General features: G+C 47.7%; 1 protein-coding gene across 4 annotated transcripts in view; it reads left to right on the top strand.

Annotated features, from left to right (window-relative positions):
• gab2 (GRB2-associated binding protein 2) overlaps positions 1–24,140 on the top strand; it is a 437,888-nt gene that overhangs the window by 382,433 nt on the left and 31,315 nt on the right. For all 4 annotated transcript variants that reach the window (XM_038818920.1, XM_038818921.1, XM_038818922.1 and 1 more), the window contains one exon: positions 4,912–5,149. In XM_038818920.1, the coding sequence (XP_038674848.1) occupies positions 4,912–5,149 (238 nt within the window). The remainder of the gene's footprint in view (positions 1–4,911; positions 5,150–24,140) is intronic.

Raw genomic sequence — 24,140 nt, 5'->3', positions numbered from 1 at the left:
AGAAATTGAAGATGGGGGAATAAAAGACTGTTTGGCTGATGGTCAAGCATCATAGAATTGGGTAATGTGTCTTTTTGCTTTTGATTTGGCATAGGAAGGAAGTGTGTTGAAGGATAGATTTGTTGACTGACTAATGGCTGGAGCATGGAGGAAAGTCATGTGATGAGACCTCCAGGAACACAATTAATCATATTGGCAAGCCTAAGATAAGGGCTCATGGAGTTGAGGGAAATATATTAGCATAGATGGAGGATTCCCAAGACAAGGAAGCAGAGACTACTGATAAACATGGCATTTTCAAGTTGGCAGGCTGTGACTAGTGGAGTGCCACGAGTATCAATGCTAGGACTTCTGCTATATGCAATATATATTAGTGACTTGAGATTGAAGAAGCCAAGAGCAATATTTCTCAGTTTTAGGCTATACAAAGGTAACACAAACTGTGAGGAGGTCACAGAGATATAGGCAGGTTGCGTGGGCGACAAGATGACAGATGGAGTATAATGTTGGGAAGTCTGAGGTTATTCACTTGGTTGCAAGAATGGAAAAGCAGAATTTTCTTTAAAAATGTCAAATAACAGATGGGTTAAGCTGTACTCTTACAAGGAAGACAGAAATTTAGCATGCGGGATGACAGCAAGCAATTGAGGATGCAAATAGTTTGTTGGCCTTTATAGCAAGGAATTGGAGTGCAGGAATAAGGTAGCCTTGCTACAATTGTGCAGGGCTTTAGGAAGACGACTCCTAGAGTAATGTGCACAATTTTGGTCTCCATATTTCAGTAAGGATATATACACATTAGAGGCAGTGCAGTGAAGGTTCAATATATTGTTTAATAGAATGAGGGGCAGAGTAAAATAAGCCTATATTCTCTGAAATTTAGAGGAATAAAATATATTTTCATTGAAGGGCTTGGTAGGGTAGACACAGGGATTGTTTTCCTTGGCTTGGGAATCTAGCATGTGGGAACAGTCTCAGGATAAGGCCCCAATCATATAGAAATTCCTTCACTCAAAGGGTTGTGAATACTTGGAATTGTCTAGCTCAGAGTTGTGGATGTTCCACATTGAATCTATTTAACACTTAGGCTGATCTTTGATCTCTCGGAATCAAAGGATATGAGAAGCAGTTGGTAAAGTGGAGCTAAGGCCAAAAATAAGCCATGTTTATAGTGAATGACAGAGCAGACCAGAGGGCCTTATGGTCCACTATTTCTTATGTGCTGGAAGTGTATTCCACACTCACCCACTGGAGAGTTTGAAGGTGGGGGGAGGTCCGGTGGGTGATTGGGGTGCAATAGGTGGTTGAGGGGGGTGCAAGCATGTACAATCCCACCACCTACCTGCCCACCCCAACCTATGGGAAGTTTTATATGAAGCCAGGGAGGCCCACATTAGAATCATAGAACTTACAGTGCAGAAGGAGGCCTTTCGGCCCATCGGGTCTGTACTGGCCCTTGGAAAGGGCACCCTAATTAAGCCCATGCCTCCACCCTATTCCCATAACCCAGTAACCCCACCTAACCTTTTTTGGCACTAAGGGCAATTTAGCATGACCAATCCACCTAACCTGCACATGTTTGGACTGTGGGAGGAAACCGGAGCACCCGGAGGAAACCCACGCAGACATTGGGAGAACGTGCAGACTCCGCACGGACAGTGACCCAAGCCGGAATCAAACCTGTGACCCTGGAGCTGTGAAGCAACTATGCTAACCACCATGCCCTTGTGAGGGAAGCCCAGCAGCTTTAACTAGGTAGGGCGTGTCAAGCAAGGGAGAGGGGCACCTTCTTTGTGGGCCCTTTGCCCCATCAGAGTGCCCCTCCCCAAGGTCATCCCCTCCTTTTAACCCAATCTAATGGCCTCTGATCCCATCCCTCACTCACCCTCGCATTGGCCATGTTGCTTGGCATAACAAAACCCATGACCTTGGACTTGCCTGGGCTCCTCAGTGAAATGGGTTTGACTGTACTCCCAGTTGTGTTCACAATCCAGATAGATCCATTTGTCCTGCAGATCGGTGAGGTGGGACAGTTACAGAAGTCTCGCCTGAAAGTAATAAACGTTCTTACCCACATTAAATTGCAGTGGGCAGCCAGTGGGATCATAGACGGGCTTCTAGTCTGACCACACGCCTCATAAAATGTTATGTTCTTATTTTACACTCCTTATGTTCTTGCATATCCATCAAAGCATATAATCTCATAATAAATGCTTCTGCAAGATCATCATAAAATCATATTTTGGCTGAAAATACATTTTTGCTGATTTTTTTAATTTTTATGTTTACTGCAGCCAATATAATGCGGAAATGGCAGAGAATCTTTACCACATAATTCTTAAAGGCATAATACTCTGGGTTTTCTGGGTCTCTTCCAGGATTTCTTTTTTGATCAGGAAATAATTGAATCCACTAGCTAAATGTGTTTTGGTTGTCTGAATGAATGTGCTCAGTTGTCCTGGACAGAAAGGGTACTGAAGTAATAAATCCTTAGAAAATCAATACATGGTTGTTTTAAACATTGATGACTCACTCTTCCTCTGGGGAATGAATGCTTTTACTGAATTTCTGATTCAGTGACTAATGTGCAGTCCTCAGTAACTCTGAACCTAGATGATCTCAAAAGATATGGATAATAACCAACTGATCAAATTATATATAAGGTGGTGGTGCTTCATATTTTCCTGCTGTATTGCTATAAAAGGATGTATAGAATGGGTATATCTTGTGAAATTAAAATGTTACCACTCAATGTAAGCACAACATATATGGTTAATTTTATATTTTTAGTGAAGCTAGATTGTCTCCTCCAAACTTCCTCCATTTGCATCCTCTCCCAAATCCTGATCTCACTAATCACATTGTTTCCCGACCCCCCCCCCCCCCCCCCCCCCCCCCAACCAACTGTATTAAATTCAAAATTCTAATCTTCGTTTGCTGATCCCCTCAAGCTCAATTTGCCCAGCCTCTACAAACTCTTCAAATTTCTTTGGGCCTTCTACTAACCACCACTGTATCCCTAATGTCCACCGCTAGTATCAAAGCCGTCAGTTGTTTTGGCTCTACTTTCTGGAACCGTCTTTTTATTCAGTGCTAGAAGAATTTTATTTAGTTACAAAGAGCACCAGAGCAGGCAAGATACATATCAGTTTCACAAACAGGCTGGAGCATTGCTTAGCAGCTCCAATCAGACGACAAAGCAGCTCTTCCTTTTAATATTTTTAGGGGGCCTTCTTCAGGTTCCCAATGTACTTCCTGCTGGTTGGCGATCTTGGGAGGGCTGAAAGCTTCAGGTTGGATTATTATCCCTATATGTAAAAGTAACTCATTGCTATAGGTTTGTACCGTGCACTGTTGCTGTGTAGCACTTTCATGGTTTTCAAAAAGATTGTCACAACCACAGTCAGATCATAATCGGTGCAATATGGATAGGACCATCAGTTGAAATCTGAGTGTTGCAGTGCAGCTTGAGAAAGAAGCAGCTGACTAAACTTTATGTTTGGCTGTTGAAACCTGTTTTACTGACAGCTGAGATCTTAATTCTGGAAGGTTTATATGGTTATGTATCAGATGGAGACATACTGATGTACAAATTGGGCTATGGAGGTGCAGCCGGGGGTAGATTAGCAAGCAATTTCCTGTTTCTGGCTGGTATGCCTGTTGGACAGCATGCTTCCACCTTCAAGCCATTTTGCAACAGGCTAGATGGGGGTTTGGGGTGGACATCTTTCATAGCCTGCGGGCATTGCTGGCAAGGCCAGCATTTGTTTCCCAACTCTAATTGCTCTTGAACTGAGTGGCTTGCTAGGCCATTGCAGAAGGTAGTTTAGATTCAACCACATTGCTGTGGATCTGGAGCCACATTTAAACCAGACCGGATAAGGATGGCACATTCCCATTCCTGAGGGATATTAGTGAACCAGCTGGACAATGATAGTTTCATGGTCACCATTAGTCTAGCTTTTAATTCTCAAATTTATTAATTGAATTTAAATTCCACCAGCTGCCGTGGTGGGATTTCAACCCATGTCCCCAGGGATTTAGCCATGGACTCAGTAGTCCAGTGACATGACATCACCGCTACAACCGCCTACTCTTTCCCCACCGCCTCGCCCACATCTATAGGGCCTATTCGGACCATTTTGACAATGCCTACTACAACTCTTCAGTCAGTATGTGACCCTCCCACTGAAGCCAGAACATGGTCATGGGTTGAAGGTGGCTCCTCAGCAGCAGACCAGGGTGTGGCCAGTGCTCCACCCTGCAAAGAAACTCCTCCTTGCAGTGCCCAACCAAGATTACAGGACTTCCAATATTAGTCCTCCAGCCTCGGGAGCCCACCTGTTATCCTTGATTGACTGGAGCTCCCAGAGTTCATCACTTAGTTGAACACACCTACCAAATTGCTTCCTGGCCCCCACCATCAGTGTCTCCTGGTTCCCAATCCAGAATTCATTCCAGCATCAGCCGCCGGACCGTGAAAATCCAATCCATTATGTCATCGGCAGGTCGTTAAAGGTGGATGTGTTCATTAATCCATTGCATATTAAGGATGAAGATTAGAAAACACCATTAAAATGTTTTAAAATCTGTGGTTAACATTGCCAAGATTAAAACTATAATTTATTTTATTATCAAACCAAGATAATTACAGTGTTATCACAAATTATAGCTGAAGATGACAAAGTAAATTAGAATATTTTTGCCTTTACAGTTGTTTAAGTGCTGATTTATACAATTAGACCTATAACTCACAATAGTGGATTACATACTGATGTGTTTTCACACTAAATTTTGTTTGACATGCCTGTCAAAGACATGGACTTATACAAACATTCAAAATTGATAAGATTTTTACATTTGAGTTAAGTAAAAACCCATTAATGAAAGGATTGATTTCTGTTTATATAGATGTTTCCAGGAATGCTGCAGTTGGATCTCAGGCTCCACGTTCATCCATTGCCGACTTTGGTGGTTCTGTGCAAGCTCTAGTTGGAGACCGTAGCACACAGAGCTCTTCACACGCCAGTCAATCATCAGTGTTTACATTTGAAAACCCAATCCAGGTTCAGCCCGCTCTTTCATCCAGTGCACCACAGGACTACCTCTTCCTGCACCAGTGTATGAGCAAGAAGACAGAAAATACTAGGTATGAATCTCACACCTAATTCATATAATTTGCTTTTCAAATAGCAGGACAACATCTCACTATGTGCAGTCATCAGAACATGTAACAGTTAGGTCATGTTGTGCATATGTTAAACCGGATTGAAAGGCAACTGGAGCGCAGCTCATCAACATTAATTTATCGCGTATGCCACAGAAGATTTGCTTCCTAATCATTCTTATTGTTTTTTTAATAGAGCAATTACTGAGTTGACCAGTATCATCCAGTTCACAGCGTGTTTATGTTGCAAAAAACAATTCTTATATTAGTTAAACACTCTCCTGTACCTGTGGTTAGGGCTTGTGTATGGTCCATTTTGATTTCTCCGACTCATTGCAACAGAGCTAGAAAACAACAGTCGTTGTGAAATATTTCACAGATTAGAATTTGGCAACTTGCTGTTTGAAGACAAAGTTCGCCTGAAAATATCTATGAAGGAGCTCCATTGCCTGAAGAGAATAGTTGAAATGTTGGAACCGCTCAGGTATTTAGCTAGTTCACTGGTGACCTCTAATGATAAAAGCCGAGTACTGCAAGATTATAATAGTCACACTTTTGTAATGTCTCAGACCTGATTATTTCAACGACGCTGGGGCAAACATGTATAGAAAACAAAACAGAGCACTGCGTAGCAGTAGACTGACAGTTCTGTATTTAATTTGTATTGTCTCTGATTGCCTGAATGGATAGTGGAAGGAGATTCAACAATGCATTCCAGATTGTAACAACTTGTGTAAAATAATGGCCGAAATCCTCTGTCCTCATTCGTGTTTTAGGATTTTCCGGTGCCATTGAAAGTTAATGGGGTTTTGGCTGGAAGGCCTAATTTTCTGTTCTCGCTTGCAATGGGTCCCACCACAGAGAAGACCAGAAAATCGCACCCAATGCCTCTTCATTTCTCCCATGAATATTTTTGCCAATCAGCTTAAATCTTCGTCCTCCCGATACTGACCCCTTTAAAACAGTTCTGCTATTTTATTTCCCTGAACCATTTCCTTTTCTACAGTTGTATCTAACAATTGTGACATATGCTCATCTATTTACCACCTGTATTTACTTCTACCATCATTCCTTAAAAATCAATGTAAAATATTTTATAATTTCATCCAGTGCACCACAGGACCATCCAGTGCACCGCATGTTTGAGCGGCGGCACAGTGGTTAGCACTGCTGCCTCACAGCACCAGGGACCGGTGTTTGTTTCTGACCCTGGGTGACTGTGCGGGGTCTACACATTCTCCCCGTGTATGCGTGGGTTTCTTCTGGGTGCTCCGGTTTCCTCCCACAGTCCAAAGATGTGCAGGTTAGGTAGTTTGGGTAAGCTATATTGTCCCATGAGGTTAGGTGAGGTTACTGGGTGATGGGATGGGGCATGGGCCTAGGTGGGGTGCTCTTTCAGAGGGTCAGTGCAGACTCAATGAGCCGAATGGTCTCATTCTGCGCTGCAGGGATTCAATGATCCTATGGTCTCTGCCATGCATCATCTTCCCTCCTTTACCTCTGAGTAGTCTTATCCACTTGCCTTGCTTGTTTTCTTATATCTGATATCCTCATTGAAGTCATGATACAGTGATGACGCTAAACTTGGAAACATCGTAAACATATGAAAAGGACAGTGTACAACTTCAGAAGTACATAGACAAGTTGGTGGAGTGGTCAGATAGGTGGCAATTGAAGTTCAATGCATAGAAGTGTGAGGTGTTGCATTTTTGCAGGATTAACATGAATAGACAATATAAAACAAGGAGTACTGGATGATTATTTGAATAGAAAGAATGTGCAGGGGACAGGGGAATGGCACCAAGTCATGATGCTCATTTGGAGAGCTGGTGCAGGCATGATGGGCCAAATAGCCTCTTTCTGCATTGTAACAATTCTGTGAAGTCGTAACCATTTTCTTTCCTCAAATCTGCTGTTTTTTGGAATGTTAACTCTGCCTCTTCCCTGTTTTTCTCAGTTAATTTAAAAATATTTTTGTCTTTTCAATTCTGTTTCTCCCACATTACCTGAAAACCCCTTTGGTTCCCTTTCCCTGACTCCAATGGCTTAGATTTTATGGGAATGATAATAGATACTATCAGCATTCACTTTATTCTCAGAAATCCAGCAATTGCTGTCTCATTTATCCTGCTCCTCCATAAGTTCAACTATATCAGTACCTTGTCAATCGACTTGATTTTAATTTTACAAATTTAAAGTACCCAATTCTTTTTTTCCCAATTGAGGGGCAATTTAGCATGGCCCATCCACCTACCCTGCACATCTTTTTGGGTTGTGGGGGTGAGTCACGGGAAGAATATTCAAACTCCACAGTGACCTGGAGCTGGGATCGAACCTGGGTTTTCGACACAGTGAGGCAGCAGTGCTAACCACTGCACCACCGTGCTGCCAATATTTAAATATTTTAAGGGCATAAGTTTGTCTACTTCTGCACAGATACTTTGTAGCAACATGGGAAAAGTTAGCTTTTCCATTGAAGTGTGATTTTTTTAATGGCGTATAAGTCCTAGTTATTGCTAAACAACTTCTCTGGCACTGAAAATTAACTTTTACAAATAATCAGCGCGATCCAATGGCCACACTGCACCTGAAAGGCAGCTCGCCACAATAGAAGCCAGGAGACCCTGCTCCCAGGATTGCTTCGGCTCGCAACGCCTCGCGAGATCTAACGTGCTATCGTGAGATAATCCGATGTAAATCCTGCCATTGTGGGCGGGATCATATTTTAGCAAATGTTCACAATATCGCGAGACAGCGAGTCTCACTTTAATGTGCAGCTTCTTGAGTTACCCGAGGTGTTGGGATGTAGCCCTTTCGATTTGGAGACCTCGTGCGAGCGTCGTTCAGTATTGGTGTCCACAAACGGGGATCAGATGGATTGGCACTCGTGGGGGACCAGGGAATTGGAGGCCCCAGATGCATGCCCTGCGGGCAAGGTGGTACCCTTGCACTGCCAGCCTTGCACTCTGGCAGTGCCATCTGGATGTCAGCCTGGCGCTGCCAAAGTCCCTAGGTAGCACTGTCAGCTGGCAGGGATACTGCCAGGGTACCAGGTTGGCAGTGCGAAGGTGCCACGCTGGCATTTTTCTGCGTGCTGGGGACCAGGCCGGGTGTATCAAGTGCTGGGAGGGGTGTGGAAGGGCCGGAGACCTCCCATAGTGCGTTGGGCCTGTGGGGGCCAGAGGGCGTGTCGGGGGCCTCGAAGATCAGGATGCCATTTGAAAATGCCGCACAAAAGTGTACAAAACGGGGCTATGTGCAGCCATGGCCACGCGTTCCCCGCTGAGGCCCATTACTTACCATGAGTGCCGTTTTATAACTATGTGATTCTCGGCACTGCGAGCACCAGGAAACACACGGCCAAACGCGCTTACTATGAGACTTTGTTCCCATTTACTGGACTCGAGCCCGTTGAGTCCCAGTTCTTTCAGATTTCAATTATTATTGGAGTTTCTTCTCCTTTTTCTTTCTGACACTTTCTGTCACACTTTTAATCCATGAGGTGTAACCCTTCCCATACTTGGCCATTTTGGACTTACTATAGGAGCCTTGCAATTTCCAACCAGCGTCAATTTCCAACTGTGCTTCAGAGCAGCTGTCTGTGGTAAAATTGCTGACAGGACCCAATTTTTACCATGACGTTGGCACCCTAAAAATGTTTTGACATTAATTTACACGCTGTGGGTGCCACTGTCTAGGTCAGCATTTATTGCCCATCCCTAATGTACCTTGATCTGAGTGGCTTACTGTGCCATTTCCGAAGGAATTTAATAGTCAACCACATTGTGTGTACCTGAAGTCTAGTAGGCCAGACTGGGTCAGAATGATAAATTTCCGTCCTTGATGGACATTAGTGAACCAGGTAGACAATCAATGATAATTTTGTGGTCACCGTGGACCAGCTTACAATTTCGGATATTTTTATTAATTGAATTTAAATTTCCACCAACAGCCATGTTGGTATTTGAACCCATTCCCCCAGAGAATTAGCCTGGGTCTCTGAAATATTAGTCCAGTAACATTCGTCTTTGTCTTCCTGCTAGGGATCCCTGTCAGGGATGGTAGTCCAGGATTTTGACTCGAGGCAGGCGAAGGAGCAGTAATATAGTTCTAATCAGGATGATGTGTGACTTGGAAAGGATCTTGTTGGTGGGGGTGATCCATGAATTTTCTGTCCTTGGTCCTTCTAGGTGATAGCGGTCATGGGATGATAGGTTCTGTTGAGAGACTTTGCAAGTTGTTGAATTGCATCTTGTAGATGGTACACACTGAAAGCCATGATACACAAGTGGTGGAGGGAGTGAATGTTTTATGGGAGCGGACTGGATGCTGATCAGGACGAGGCTGCTCTGGCCCGGATTGGCATTGAGCTTCTTGATTATTTCTAGAGCTGCATTCATCTAGAAAAGTGGAGAGTATTCCATCACGCCAGATTCTGCTCCGAACGGACTTTGAAGAGTCAGAAGGTGAGGTTACTCATTTGCAAAGTTCCCAATCCCTTACCTGCCCTTGTCACCACAGTATTTTATATGGCTTCTCCTATTATGTTTCTGGTCCATGATAAACATCAGCATGTTGATGGTGAGTGTTTCAGCGATGACAATGTTGCTGAGCATCCAGAGGACAGCTAAACTTATCTCTGTTGGTGATGAGTTGCCTGGCACTTGTGTGGCATGATGTTACTTGCCACTTATCAACCCAAACCTGAGCAAGTTCGATGGGCGACATCTTATGGTCTTAGGATCCATCTTTCTTTGTGCGTCGGTATGACTCCAACCAGTGGAGTGTTATAACCCTGATTCCCATCAGTTTCCATTTTGCTAGGCCCACAGTCACACAGTCAAATGCTATCTTGAAGGCAAGGACAGGTGCTCCACTTCACATCTGGAATTCAGCTCCTTTGTCCATGTTTGGGTGAAGGTTGTAATGAAATCAGGAGCCAATGTCCCAGAATGTGAACCTTCCCAGCAGCTCTGAAAACACAAAGTTGATGTTCCTAATATGTTCCTTAAACTGTCACTCAGTTGGCAAAGGAAGAAATGTGAATTTACCAACTTTTGATAACCTTTTTCAATTCAATTTAATCTCTGCAGACCATCAAAAATACTTCCATCTATTTCCCAGCATGGATTATGTCTTTTTGTTTTGCTTTTCCTCACTTCCTCAACATTTTTGTGCATTCTGGACTCCGGTGGCATCTTGCGAGCAGAGCGGCCGCGTTTGGAAGACGCTCCCGCCGGTCCGCGATATCAAGTCTTTTTTGGGGGTTCTCCGCAAAGATTTTTGGGGGCAAAAAAATAATTAAACCTCTCCAGGGTAGGCCCTGCCTCCCTCACCCTGTGACAGCATCAAAGCTCCGTTTCACGGAGCTGGGGGGTTGAAAAGGCGGGAGGGGAGAGACTGGTCCTGGTGGGTTCAGCGGGGGCGGCTGCACCTGGGGGAGGAGCGTGGATCGTGACCCGTTTCCCCAAGGAGCATCCTGAGAGCTGAAGGCCTCGAAGACCACGAGCAGAAAAGAGAAAGATTTTGTTTTCTGTTTTCACTCTCCTCTGAAAGCTGGAAGGTAGCAGCGGGGGCGGAGCCAAACCGAGGTCGAGGCAGCAGGCCGAAGCCAGGGCACGATTTAAGTGAGATGTCCCACATGGAATGGCTCCCGCCTAGAATGTGGTAAGCAGACTGAGCCCGGTCCCAGGGAAATTCTGGAGGTATACAGAAAAAAAGGAAGAGAAAGAAGTTTTAAAGAAATTTGAGATTGAAGAAGGAAGGAAGAGTGAGAAAAAGGAAAAATAATAAACCGGTAAAGGATGCGAAAAGCAGCGTCGAGGAAGGGAGGGAGGAAACGCGGGCTCGCCGTTGAATGAGAAGACGGGCAAAAGTGTTAACAAGATGGTGGAGGACGGACTGCATGGTGGGTGTGGTGATATAACCATTGTAGATATGCATGCTTGCTGTAGGGGGATGTATGCCTGTACCTGTAATACAGGTTCCTCCGGTAAGCCCCTGCCGGCTAGCTCTGCCCACAGGGAGCTTGTGTATAAATATTGCGTGTGAGTCACTCAGACTTTAGTCTACAGTTGCAGATGGAGGGACAGCATCGTACAACAATAAAGCCTCGATTGCACTAGTCTCTCGGCTTTGAGTATAATTGTTAGCGCTACAATTTATTGTTGTATGATTTACCATTCTCCATGGACATCAGAATCAAGCCTGACCGTCTGCAGCTGGATCCGCAGTCGCCTCACGCCAGGAAAGACTTCGTTCACTGGCTTGCAGTCTTCGAGGCCTACATCTCTTCAGCAGACCCTCCCCCGACGGAGGCTCAGAAAAAGCAACTCCTGTACTCCAGACTTAGTTCCAGTGTCTTTCCGCTAATTCGAGATGCGACTGACTATACCTCAGCTATGGAACTGCTCAAGGAGAACTATGCACCATCGGCGAATACCCTGTTTGCGAGGCATCAACTTTCTACTCGCGTCCAGCAGCCGGGTGAGTCGATTGAGGACTTCTGGAGGGCCCTTATACCTCTGGTACGAGACTGCGACTACCGGGCCCTCACAGCCACGGAACATTCTGATTTACTCATGCGCGATGCCTTTGTTACAGGCATTGCATCGGACCCCATCCGGCAACGACTGCGGGAAGGGTCCGCCCCCGACCTCGCGGCCGCAAAGGCCCTGGCGCTTTCCATGACGGCCACCTCCTGTAGTGCGCGAACTTACTCCGCTAGCCACTCGGCCCACCCACCCTACCCCTCGTGGACCCCGCAAACGGCCCCCCCAGCAGCCGCCCCCGCGCACTACGCTTGCGCTGCTCGCCGCACCGCACCCACTGGGGGTCCCCACTGTTACTTCTGCGGTCAGAAGAAGCACCCTCGCCAACGCTGCCCGGCCCGCACCTCGACCTGCAAAGCTGTGGCAAGAAAGGCTACTTTGCAGCGGTGGTCAGTCCCGGACGGTCGCCGCTATCCGCGCCCCCGGTCCCCTCGCCTCAGCCGCTCCTCAATGGGCCCCGCCGTCCGCTTCCCCCGATCCCACGTGCGATCAGTGGGCACCGCCGTCTTTCGCCGCCCCCGCCACGTGCGCTCCATGGGCGCCACCATCTTCATCCACCACCGCCATGTGCGTTCCATGGGCGCCGCCATTTTGTTCCGACCCCACAACGTGCGCTCCATGGGCGCCGCCATTTTACCCGCAGGTACTGCAGATGCCGCCATCTTGTCTCCAGGTGCCGCCATTTTGTACTCTCCCCGGGACGGGGCCACGGGACACGGGTCGCTACCGCTCCTCGTCGGACTCATCTGACTCAACCGCCGATCGACCGCTGTTCGCTTCCGTTACGCTCGACCAGTCCCGTCCTCGCAACCTGGCACCCTCTTCCACATCGGTGCTGGTCAACGGCCATGTGACCTCCTGCCTCATCGATTCCGGGAGCACCGAGAGCTTCGTCCACCCGGACACGGTAAGGCGCTATTCCCTTGCGGTCCATCCCACCAACCGGCAGATCTCTCTCGCCTCCGGGTCCCACTCTGTCCCGATCCGGGGTTTCTTCCTGGTTAAACTTACTGTACAGGGCGTGGAATTCGACCGTTTCCGTCTGTACATTCTCCCCAACCTCTGCGCGTCACTCTTACTAGGCCTGGATTTCCAGTGCAATCTCCAGAGCCTCACCCTCAAATTCGGCGGACCCCTACCTCCCCTCACCGTTTGCGGCCTCGCGACCCTCAAGGTCAAGCCTCCCTCACTTTTTGCCAATCTGACCACAGATTGCAAGCCCGTCGCCACCAGGAGCAGACGGTACAGCACCCAGGACAAGGCCTTCATCAGGTCCGAAGTCCAGCGGCTGCTTCGGGAGGGTATCATCGAGGCCAGCAACAGCCCTTGGAGAGCCCAGGTGGTAGTGGTTAAGACCGGGGAGAAGCACAGGATGGTCGTGGACTACACCCAGACCATCAACCGGTACACGCAGCTCGACGCGTACCCACTCCCCCGCATTTCTGAGATGGTCATCTCTACTATTGACCTGAAATCCGCCTACCACCAGCTCCCCATCCGTAAATCGGACCGTCCCTACACTGCCTTCGAGGCAGACGGTCGTCTGTACCAATTTCTTAGGGTTCCCTTCGGCGTCACAAATGGAGTCTCGGTATTTCAGCGAGAAATGGACCGAATGGTTGACCGGTACGGACTGCAGGCCACCTTCCCGTACCTCGACAATGTCACCATCTGCGGCCATGACCAGCAGGGCCATGATGCCAACCTTTATAAATTCCTCCACACCGCATCTCTCCTTAATCTCACGTACAACAAGGAGAAATGCGTGTTCCGCACTGACCGCTTAGCCGCCCTTGGCTACGTAGGCCAAAACGGACTACTGGGGCCCGATCCCGACCGCATGCGCCCCCTCATGGAGCTCTCAATCCCCCACTGCCCCAAGGCCCTCAAACGCTGCCTTGGGTTTTTTTCTTATTACGCCCAGTGGGTCCCACAATACGTGGACAAGGTCCGCCCACTTATCCAGTCCACACATTTTCCCCTCTCGGCCGAGGCACAACAGGCCTTCGCCCGCATTCGATCTGACATTGCCAAGGCCGGGATGCACGTAGTAGATGAGACACTGCCTTTCCAAGTAGAGAGCGACGCTTCAGATGTCGCACTTGCCGCCACGCGGAATCAGGCAGGCAGACCCGTGGCATTCTTTTCACGCACCCGCCACGCCTCTGAAATTCGGCATTCCTCTGTTGAAAAGGAGGCCCAGGCAATCGTTGAAGCGGTGCGGCACTGGAGGCATTACCTGGCCGGCAGGAGATTAACTCTCCTCACTGACCAACGGTCGGTAGCCTTCATGTTCAACAACACGCTGCGGGGCAAGATCAAGAATGACAAAATCTTGCGGTGGAGAATCGAGCTCTCCACCTTTAACTATGAGATCTTGTATCGCCCCGGCAAGCTCAACGAGCCCCCAGACGCCCTCTCCCGAGGTACATGTGCCAGCGCACAAGTGAACCAGCTCCGTGCCTTGCACGAGAGCCTCTGCCATCCGGGGGTCAATCGCTTGTACCATCTAATCAAAGCCCGCAATCTGCCCTACTCCGTCGAGGAAGTACGGACAGTCACCAGAGACTGCCAGATCTGTGCCGAGTGCAAGCCGCACTTCTACCGGCCAGATCGGGCGCGCCTGGTAAAGCGTCCCGCCCCTTTGAACGCCTCAGCGTGGACTTCAAAGGGCCCCTCCCCTCCACCGACCGCAACACCTACATCCTTAGTGTGGTCGATAAATTTTCTAGGTTCCCATTCGCCATCCCATGCCCAGATATGACGTCTGCCACCGTCATCAAGTCCCTGGATTCCATTTTCGCCCTGTTCGGTTCCCCGACTACATCCACAGTGGACAGGGGATCCTCGTTCATGAGCGATGAGCTGCGTCATTTCCTGCTCAGCAGGGGTATCGCCTCCAGCAGGACGACCAGCTACAACCCCCGGGGAAATGGGCAGGTAGAAAGGGAGAACGGGACGGTATGGAGGGCGTCAGCTGGCCCTACGGTCCAGAACCTCCCAGCCGCCCGCTGGCAGCAGAGTCCTCCCTGATGCGCTCCATTCCATTCGGTTCGCTACTCTGCACCGCAACTAACAGTACAACCCCATGAACGTGTTTTTGCCTTCCCTAGGAAGTCCACATCCGGGGTGTCGCTCCCGATGTGGCTCCACGACTCCAGGCCCAGTCCTTCTCCGTAGGCATGTACGGCACAACAAGGCGGAACCCCTGGTGGACAAAGTACGTCTCCTCCACGCCAACCCTCAGTATGCCTACGTGGAGTTCCCCGACGGCCGCCAGGGACACAGTCTCGCTTCGGGACCTGGCTCCCTCAGGTGACGATCCCATGCCCACGCCCCTTTCTCCCCCGCCCAACCCCGGCGCCCCCCTATTCGTCCCCACCAGGTCCATCCTCATCCCCCTGCCCACCCTGGAGGACACAGAAGATTTTGGCTTCGCTCTCGGAGTCATCCCGCCAGCAGCCAGCACCAACACCGCAACACCTGCACCATCGTTGCCATCACCGCCTGTGCCGACGTCACCACCACAGCTACGCCGATCCCAGCGGAACGTTCGACCCACCGATTCGGCTCAACATGTAACCTGCTAACCGGATGGACACTTGATTTTCCTTGTTTGGACCCTCTCTTGTAAATAGCATCCTTGTATTAGAGTTACATGTCACCCCTCCGGACTCATTTTTTTTTACAGGGGGTGAATGTGGTGATATAACCACTGTAGTTATGTGTACTGCAGTAGGGGGATGCCTATACCTGTAATACAGGTTCCTCCGGTAAGCCCCTGCCGGCTAGCTCCGCCCACAGGGAGCTTGTGTATAAATATGCATGTGAGTCACTCAGACCTTTAGTCTACAGTTGCAGATGGAGGGACAGCATCGTACAACAATAAAGCCTCTATTGTACTAGTCTCTCGGCTTTGAGTATAATTGTTAGCGCTACAGTGGGGCCGCACTACTTACAGTGGAGAAGATGACCGAGGTGATGGCGGTGGAGCTGGAAAAGCAGTTTGCGAGGCACATGGAGGCTTTGAGGAAGGAGATGGCGGTCACATTGAAGTCATTAGTGGAGGTGGCAATCTCCCCGATCAGAGTAGCTGTGGCATAGACACTTGGGAGTGCAGGTTGCCCGGGAGTGGGGGATGCTCCACAGGTACAACATTTCTAGTTTGGTGGGGAGAGTGAAAGCGGATCTGGCACGGTGGGATGGTCTCCCCTCTGTCCATGGTGGGTCGGGTACAGGCAGTTAAAATGAACGTGTTTGCCACGATTTCTAAGTATTTTTCAATGCCTGCCGATTTTCCTGCCAAAGGCTTCTTTCAGAGAGATTGAGGGAAGGATTACATCGTTCATGTGGGGAGGGAAGGTGGCCAGAGTTAGAAAGGTGCTGCAACAGAGGGGAAGACAGGCAGGGGGTTTGGGTCTTCCGAACCTGATGTATTACCACTGGGCAGCCAATATGGAGAAGGTGCGGAGCTGGGTAAGAGAGGTTTATTCCCAGTGGGTCAGAATGGAGGAGAGTTTGTGCAGGGGGTCAGGATCGAAAGCACTAGCAACGGCCCCGCTCCCAATAGTCCCTGGAAAGTACTTAGGGAGTCCGGTAATAATAACTTCATTGAAAATTTGGAGGCAGTTCCGCCAACACTTCGGGTTGGGGGCAGGGTCAAGGGAAATGCCGATTCGGGGGAACCATAGATTTGAGCCAGGGAGGTGGGATGGAAATTTTCGGAAATCGGAGGAGAAGGGGATTAAGACACTAAAGGATTTGTTTCTTAGGGTCAGTTTGCAGGATTGAAGGAGCTGGAAGTGAAGTATGAGCTGGAGCAGGGTGAAATGTTTAGATATATGCAGTTTCGAGATTTTGCTAGAAAGGAGATACAGAACTTCCCGGAGGAGCCGGCCTCCACATTGCTGGAGGAGGTGCTGACGACAGGGGGACTGGAGAAGGGGGTTGTGTCAGCGGTCTACGGAGCTATTTGGAGGAGGAGAGGGCACCGCTGGAAGGGATCAAAGCAAAGTGGGAGGAAGAGTTGGGAGAGGATATAGAGGAGGGGTTCTGGTGTGAGTTGCTCCGGAAAGTGAATGCCTCTACCTCGTGCGCGAGGTTGGGGCTGATACAGCTGAAGGTGGTATACAGGGCACACCTCACAAGAGCGAGGATGAGCCGATTCTTTGAAGGAGTTGAAGATGTGTGTGAATGTTGCGGGGGATGCCCCGCTAATCACGTTCATATGTTTTGGTCCTGTCCAAAGCTAGAGGATTACTGAAAGGAGGTTTTAGGATAATTTCTAAAGTGGTGCATGTGAAACTGGACCCGGGCCCCCAGGAGGCCATATTCGGGATGTCGGACCAGCCAGGGTTGGAAACAGGTGCAGAAGCAGATGTTGTAGCCTTCGCCCCGTTGATCGCCCGAAGGCGGATCCTGCTGGGATGGAGAGCAGCCTCTCCACCCTGTGCCCTGGTGTGGCGAGAGGACCTGTTGGAATTCTTGACTCTTGAGAAGGTTAAGTTTGAACTGAGGGGAAGGACAGAGGGGTTCTACAATTCATGGGCATTATTCATTCTGCACTTTAAAGAACTGGATAACTTTGAACATTAGTTGGGGGGTGGGGGGGCTGGGGGGAGGGGGGGTGATGGGTGTTCATGGGGGCTATGGGGATTCCTGATTCCTTTTTGTCAGTTGTTTATGTGAGCATGTGGATGAATGTTTTGGGTTTGATGAGAGGATGATCGTTGTTGTTGATATGGGGATTGACATATTTGTTACTGATTATTGTTTATTGTTGGTGGGTAAATTGGGGAGAAATGTGAAAAGGAGGAGAAGAAAGAAATTTAAAAAAAAAACATTTTGTGCATTCTACACAAGATCATCTGCTGGAAATATCTGATTTCCAACAGTTAGCACAAATGTACTGCCCTCGATACTCTGATGCCCAAATATTCACTCTGCATAGATCATGATTAAATGCCTAATTTAGAAATATAAAGACGATTATCTGACTTCCCAATAGCATCATGCACTTTTTCATCATCGCACGCAATTATGAGTTATATATCAAATGTGTGTTCCACTGCACATCAAGGTTGGCCTCCTATTGAGGTAAAACTACATTCTCCTAACCTTTCACACTTCTGACTTTTCATCGAACCACCTAGCCTATATGCGTGCCTTCAGAAATTCCCAAATTATGATTCCTATTTAACACCATAATTCATTCTGTCTGTTTCCCACAGTAATAAGTTACATTTTTATGTTTCATAGTACCAGTAAAAGTCATAATGAACAGTGATCCAAGCCAGGAATCGAACCTGGGACCCTAGGGCTGTGAAGCAACAGTGCTAACCACTGTGCTACCATGCTGCCCTCAATTTGATGAACATTATTTACTGAACAGCCGAGCATGCACAAACTTGACTTCATAAAAACTCAACATTTATTTATATACATATATATATATATATACACACACACACATACCCAATAAATGTCAAAGTCTTAACTGGGAAGCAAAGAATGATCAGAGACTGAGAGCTCATGTTAGGAAATTGATGCAATAGGAAGTCTTTGGTAGTATTCTTGAGCTGAAATTTTGTTTTTCTATTTGAAGTTGACTCAGAGCTTTATAAACTCAAAAAGAAAACTGCAATTTAGTTAAGTTACCAAGATAACAGAAACTGAATCAGAAAAGAGATAGCAAGATGAAGCAAAAAAGCATGAGGATGATGCATGTTAGATACAACTGAAAATCACGCTAAATCTAGAGAATTCAACAGGCAAGTGGGAAAGGAAGTAAGTGGAGCAAAGAGGGCACTTGAGAAAAGACCAACAGATAATATGAAAGGTATCCTTTATGCACATAAATGGTAAAATGGTAATAAGAGGAGGGATGGGCTGATGAGAAACCAAAAAGGAGACCGACAACTGGAGACAGAGGGCATGGCTAAGGTGCTTATTTTGTGTTTATCTTCGCCAAGGGAGAAAGTGCTAGCAAAATTAGAATGAAAGTGAAGGTAGCTGGGATAACGGAAGCACTAAAAAAGCACTGGAAGTAGAAGAAAGAGTGTACTTAAAGTTTATAAATCATCAGGACCAGATGAGGTCCATCAGAGGATACTAAGGGAAGTAAGGGTAGGAATTGACCATAATTTTCCAATCTTCCTTAGATATGGGAGTCAGACGAGAAAAAAAGAGAATTGTAAATGTTATACCCCTCTCCAAAAAAGGGTAAGTCCAGCAACTACAGGCCAGTCAGTTCTAGCTCAATGGTGGTGTTGGAACCAACAATTCTACGGACACATGCTTGTAGGATAAGAATAGCGGTTTTAATATACTCACAACAGAGCCAGCCGGTTAGCCATTGAACTTTCGGTGAACTAGCCGGCTGACCATGTGACACTGATCTTTATACAGCAGCTCCAGGAGGAGGAGTCCTGGGCGGAACCAAGGGAGAAGCCCAGTACAATTCTCGAGCATTCCCAGAGCTACTCCCCCTGGTGATCAGGTAGTGCAACTGCACTTACAATATAGGCACATGTATATACAGATTATAATCCGGTGTGAATCACATTCACCACAGGTGGGAAAGTTTTTAGAAATGTTAGCTCAGGACAACATTAAGTCACTTGGGTAAGTGTGGATTAATTCAGGGAAGCCAGTATGATTTTGCTGAAGATAAACCATGTTTAACTAACTTGATTGAGTATTTTGTTAAGGGAAGAGGGTTGAGGGAGTGATGTGGTACTTGGAGACTTCTAAAAGGCATTTTATTAAATGCCACATTATGGGCTAGCAATTTGGAAGCCCATGGAATAACAAAGATGGTGGTCGCACGGATACAAAATTGGCTGAGTTACATCAAAAGCAAAGAGTACTGGTGAACATTTGTTTTTTCAGGCTTTAGCAAGGTATACAGTGAGGTTCCCCAGGAGTCAGCATTAGGATCACTGCTTTCTTGATCTATATTAATGACTTTGACTTGAGTGTACAGAGCACAATTTCAAAAATTGCAGATGAAACAAAACTTGGAATTGTAGTCAACTTTGAGGAGGATAGTGATCGGCGCCAAGAGAACATAAAGATAGGATGGAGGAGTAGACAGACACATGGCAGATGAAGTTTATTGCAGAGAAATACAGGGCGCGATTCTCCGTTCCCCACGCCGGGTGGGAGAATCGCGGGAGTGCCGGGCGACTCACGACACGCCGCCCTGGCACCCTCCGCGATTCTCCCCCCCCCCGCTCGGAAGAATCACCGCTCGCCGTTTTTCACGTGGACCGGCGATTCTCCGGCCCAGTTGGGCCGAGCGGCCTGACGTTCCCGACCGATTCACGATGGCGGCAACCACACCTGGTCGCTGCCGTCGTGAACATGGGCGCCAAATGCTTGTTTGTGGCTTGTGGGGGGCGGAGTGGGGAGTGAGCACCACGGCCATGCTCGGGAGGGGACTTGCCCGCAATTGGTGCCCACCGACCGTCGGGCCGGCGTCTCAAAGCGACGCACTCTTTCCCCTCTGCCGCCCCGCAAGATCAAGCCGCCACGTCTTGCGGGGCAGCGGAGGGGAAGACGGCAACCGCTCATGCGGGAGTTGGAGCCTTCAGCCGTCATGACGTCAGCCGCGCATGCGCGGGTTGGGGCCGGCCAACCTGCGCCTGCGCGGCTGACATCACTTAGGCGCCGCCGTCGCGTCATTCTCGCCGCGCCACCTTGACGCAAGCGTCAAGGCCCGGCGGCCAAGAATAACGAAGCACCGTTCCTAGCCCCCCGAGTGGGGGTGAATAAGGTGCGAGGAGCGGCCTCCGAGGCCGTCGTGAAATTAGGCCGAGTTCACGACGGCCTTCCCGATTCATCGCGGGAGCGGAGAATTCCGCCCACAAAGTGAAGAACAATAAGAAGTCACATAAACTAAAGGGCGCAATTCTAAAGGAGGTGCAGGAACAGGGCAATTTAAGAAAGTGGTTATAATGCTTTGGAGAGGGTGGGTAAACAATTTGTGTAATGGTCCCAAGAATGCAGGACTTCTGGTATGTGGGTAGATTGAAGCAACTTGGGTTGTTCTCCTTGGAGAAGAGAAAGTTTTCAAGAAATTTGATGGAGGTGTTCAAAATCTTGGGGAGGTCCAGACAGAATACATGCTTGCCATCCAATTAAGGAGTTAACGATGGCAGGGTAGGGAATGGGGTGGGGTATTTTGAAGCTGAACATACCAATAGGAGACACGCGGGTACAAAAGATGCTGCAGCTTACTGTTGCAGGTAAGGGAAATAGGGAGATCCTCCATCTTGATGTCCCCTCTCAGCATCTTTTCAAAAAATCAGAAACAAAAACAAAATGGCCACAACCATCAGGCACCATTGTGGAAGGGAAGCCCCTCCACCACTTGGTTGACCTGTCGCTGCAGCTCTAGCCAGGTGCGGGGATGGGGTGCTGGCTCATGCTTCTGGAAATGCTGGTTCCCCATGTCTGCCACCATACAGTTTCCAGCCTTGTTCCTCCTCATGGATGGGCTGGGCAGGGGTGCAAAGGCCAGCTAGAAAATTCCAGACAGCCCCTGATCAGTTCCTTAATTGGCTTTCTTATTTACTCTCTTGAAAGTCTTCATAACCACTAATATCTTTATAAAGTTAGCCTTAAGCCCCTTTATTCTATGGGGAACAATCAAGGTTTCTCCACATAACTGAGGTTCTCCATTCATTTATATGGCCTGAAGATCATGGGCTCATTTGGGTGTGTACTGCAATCTAGACCGGTGTTCTTCAAACTTTTTTTCCGGGGACCCATTTTTACCAACCGGCCAAACTTCGGGACCCAACCCGGCCAACCTTCGCGACCCACGCTGGCCGACCTTCGAGACCCACGCTGGCCGACCTGCGCGACCCACCATTTTTCTCTTACCTTGTCTGCTGCTGACAAAAAAGGAGGAAATGGTTTTGGGTCCTTTTGGCCCTCGTACATGCTCCTCCAATGGAATCTGTTGGATGAAGGGGAAGCCTTCCGGAGTCTCCATCTGTCCAAAGTTCTGCATTTTGTTCCTGTAAAATGTTATCAAATAAACTCCCCCCCCCCCCCCACAAACTTGTAAAAAAAAATGAATACAATAAATGAAAAAATAAAAATAAAATTAATAAACCCCCCCCCCGCTAAATTTGTAAAATATAAGCTGTGACTGCTAAAAAAAAAGGTTGCACTCGCATGCGTGCCCGATCATGCGCATGCGCGCCGATGATCTGGCACACGTGCTCAGTGCGGCTGCATTTTTTGTACATGTTTGTGGCCATTTTGATGGCCGCTTGCAGCCAGCGTTATTAACAGCTGGCTGCTGCGTTCAGCTTTGCGCGATCGGGAGCGCCACAACAGACGACTCCACGACCCTCCCGGCACCTGCCCGCGACCCACACGCGGGTCGCGCCCCCGAGTTTGACAATGCCTGATCTAGCCTCTTTGATTTGGTTCTAAACACTCTGCCTTGGTAGGCCTCTACACCATATGCAATAAAAGTTATGTAAACTCCTGACTTTTTCCTTTGAGGTGTGAATCATAGAATCCCTAGAATGCAGAAGGAGGTCATTTGGCCCATCGAGTCTGTGCCGACCCTTCAAAAGAGCACCCTTCCTAGGGCCAATCCCCGCTCTCGCCTTGTGTCGCCACCCAACCTTTGGACACTGAGTGGCAATTTAGCTTGGCCAATCCATCTAAACAGCACAGATTTGGACTGTGGGAGCAAACCGGAGCACCAGGAGGAAACCCACACATACATGGGGAGAAAGTGCAAACTCCACCCAGACAGCCACCTGAGGTCGGAATCAGTGCTAACCACTGTGCCACGCCAAATCATGACACCTTGTCCAAAAGATTGAGCTTTAGACCTGCTTGAAATTCCACTGTACAGCCAACCCACTTTGATAGCAGCTCCTAACCTTGCAATTGCTATTATTGAGAGGAACAAGAGCAATAATGTAAAGGGTCCACACAAAAAAACACAGATTTACCTATGGGATCCTCTTTGACTGATATTCAATGACACACACGCCACACACTCTGCCCGGAATATAATATGACCAGGTATTCCACATTAATTGGGATTATCACAACACTCAGCCACTGGAGGTAGACCCAGAGGAGGATTTCTATGGTCACAGCAGAGATGAGACAACTTTTCTTTCCCCAAAATTTTCAGGATACTACTACTCCACTTCCATCAAGCGGGCAACAATGCACAGGCCCATTAAAATCAATAACCCACCACTGGAGATGGTTGATAGTTCCGCAGATAGTAAAAGTCAGTCAGCATGGCTCATTCTCATGCAACTTTCAATATCCTTTCATTTATTCTCAGGATGTGGGCATCAATGGCAAGACGAGCATTTATTGTCCATCCCTCAATGCCCTAACAATATGGTGGTGTCCTTTCTTCTTGAATTACTGCAACCCTTGTGCAAATGTTCTCACAAAAATGTTAAGAAGCAAGTTCCAGAAGAATGACCATTGAAGGAAAGGTGAAATGGTCAGTTGGTGTCACTAATGTTTCCATTGTTAAATTACATCTGCAGTTATTCGTCAGCAACTCCCGCTACACAATATATTCATAAATACAATATCGTGTCATGCCAGTGTACAGTGTACAATCTTTTACTGCCTGTGAATCTGAGTAAGATTGCTTCTCTAAGCATTTTGTAGCATCAAAGAGGGGTAGGAAAAAAAGTGTAGGTTGAGATTTGTTTCCTTTGTTCTTTCATTAGATGTGGACATCACTTGCAGGGCCAGCACTGGATGCTTCTTTAACAAGCTGCCCCTCCACCTGCTTGCATGTGAGCCGCCACTTCACCAGGTCTCCAGGAAAATGGTTTGGGATGAAATGATGTTGGCAAACCTGCACATCACCTGGCAGTGTGAAATTAAACATCCGCCCATCTCCACTTCCACACTCAAATCAGTGGCAAAAATCCTCCAAGTTGAAAGTTGACAGGTGGACATATTTATTGTGCTGTGAATTAAAAATAGAAAATGCGAATTTTCTAAGCTTCAAGCAAGAATTTATAAATCTGTGTTCTTTGCTTACATTTGATACAAAGGGAATGGCTGAGCATTTTGTTACACTGGAATTCTAAATAGTGGGGTTTGTTACAATCTCTGTCGAGAATGATGGCTTTTAATAAGAGATTCAAACTTCAGTTACTAGCTGAAAGAATGACATGGCAATATTCATGTTTTAAAAATCTTTACAATGACAAAGGACTAAAAACACCATTGACCAAACACTATTTTCGTTTTGTAGACAAATTAAAATTTAAGTACAGGTAGTGACATTCCTCTTCTATAGTTCCCATCCATTGCATGGTCAACAGCATTACAGTCCACGGTTGCTCTCAGCTTCCAATGGGTTCCTGAATCCATGTTTCACTGTGTGGTAACTTTTGAGTGACTATCTC

The sequence above is a fragment of the Scyliorhinus canicula genome, chromosome 14 (genome assembly GCF_902713615.1).
Source record: "Scyliorhinus canicula chromosome 14, sScyCan1.1, whole genome shotgun sequence".
NCBI classification, from domain to species: Eukaryota; Metazoa; Chordata; class Chondrichthyes; order Carcharhiniformes; family Scyliorhinidae; genus Scyliorhinus; species Scyliorhinus canicula.
The sequence above is the reverse complement of the archived record's forward strand: the minus strand, read 5'-3'. Positions and strand labels throughout refer to the sequence as shown.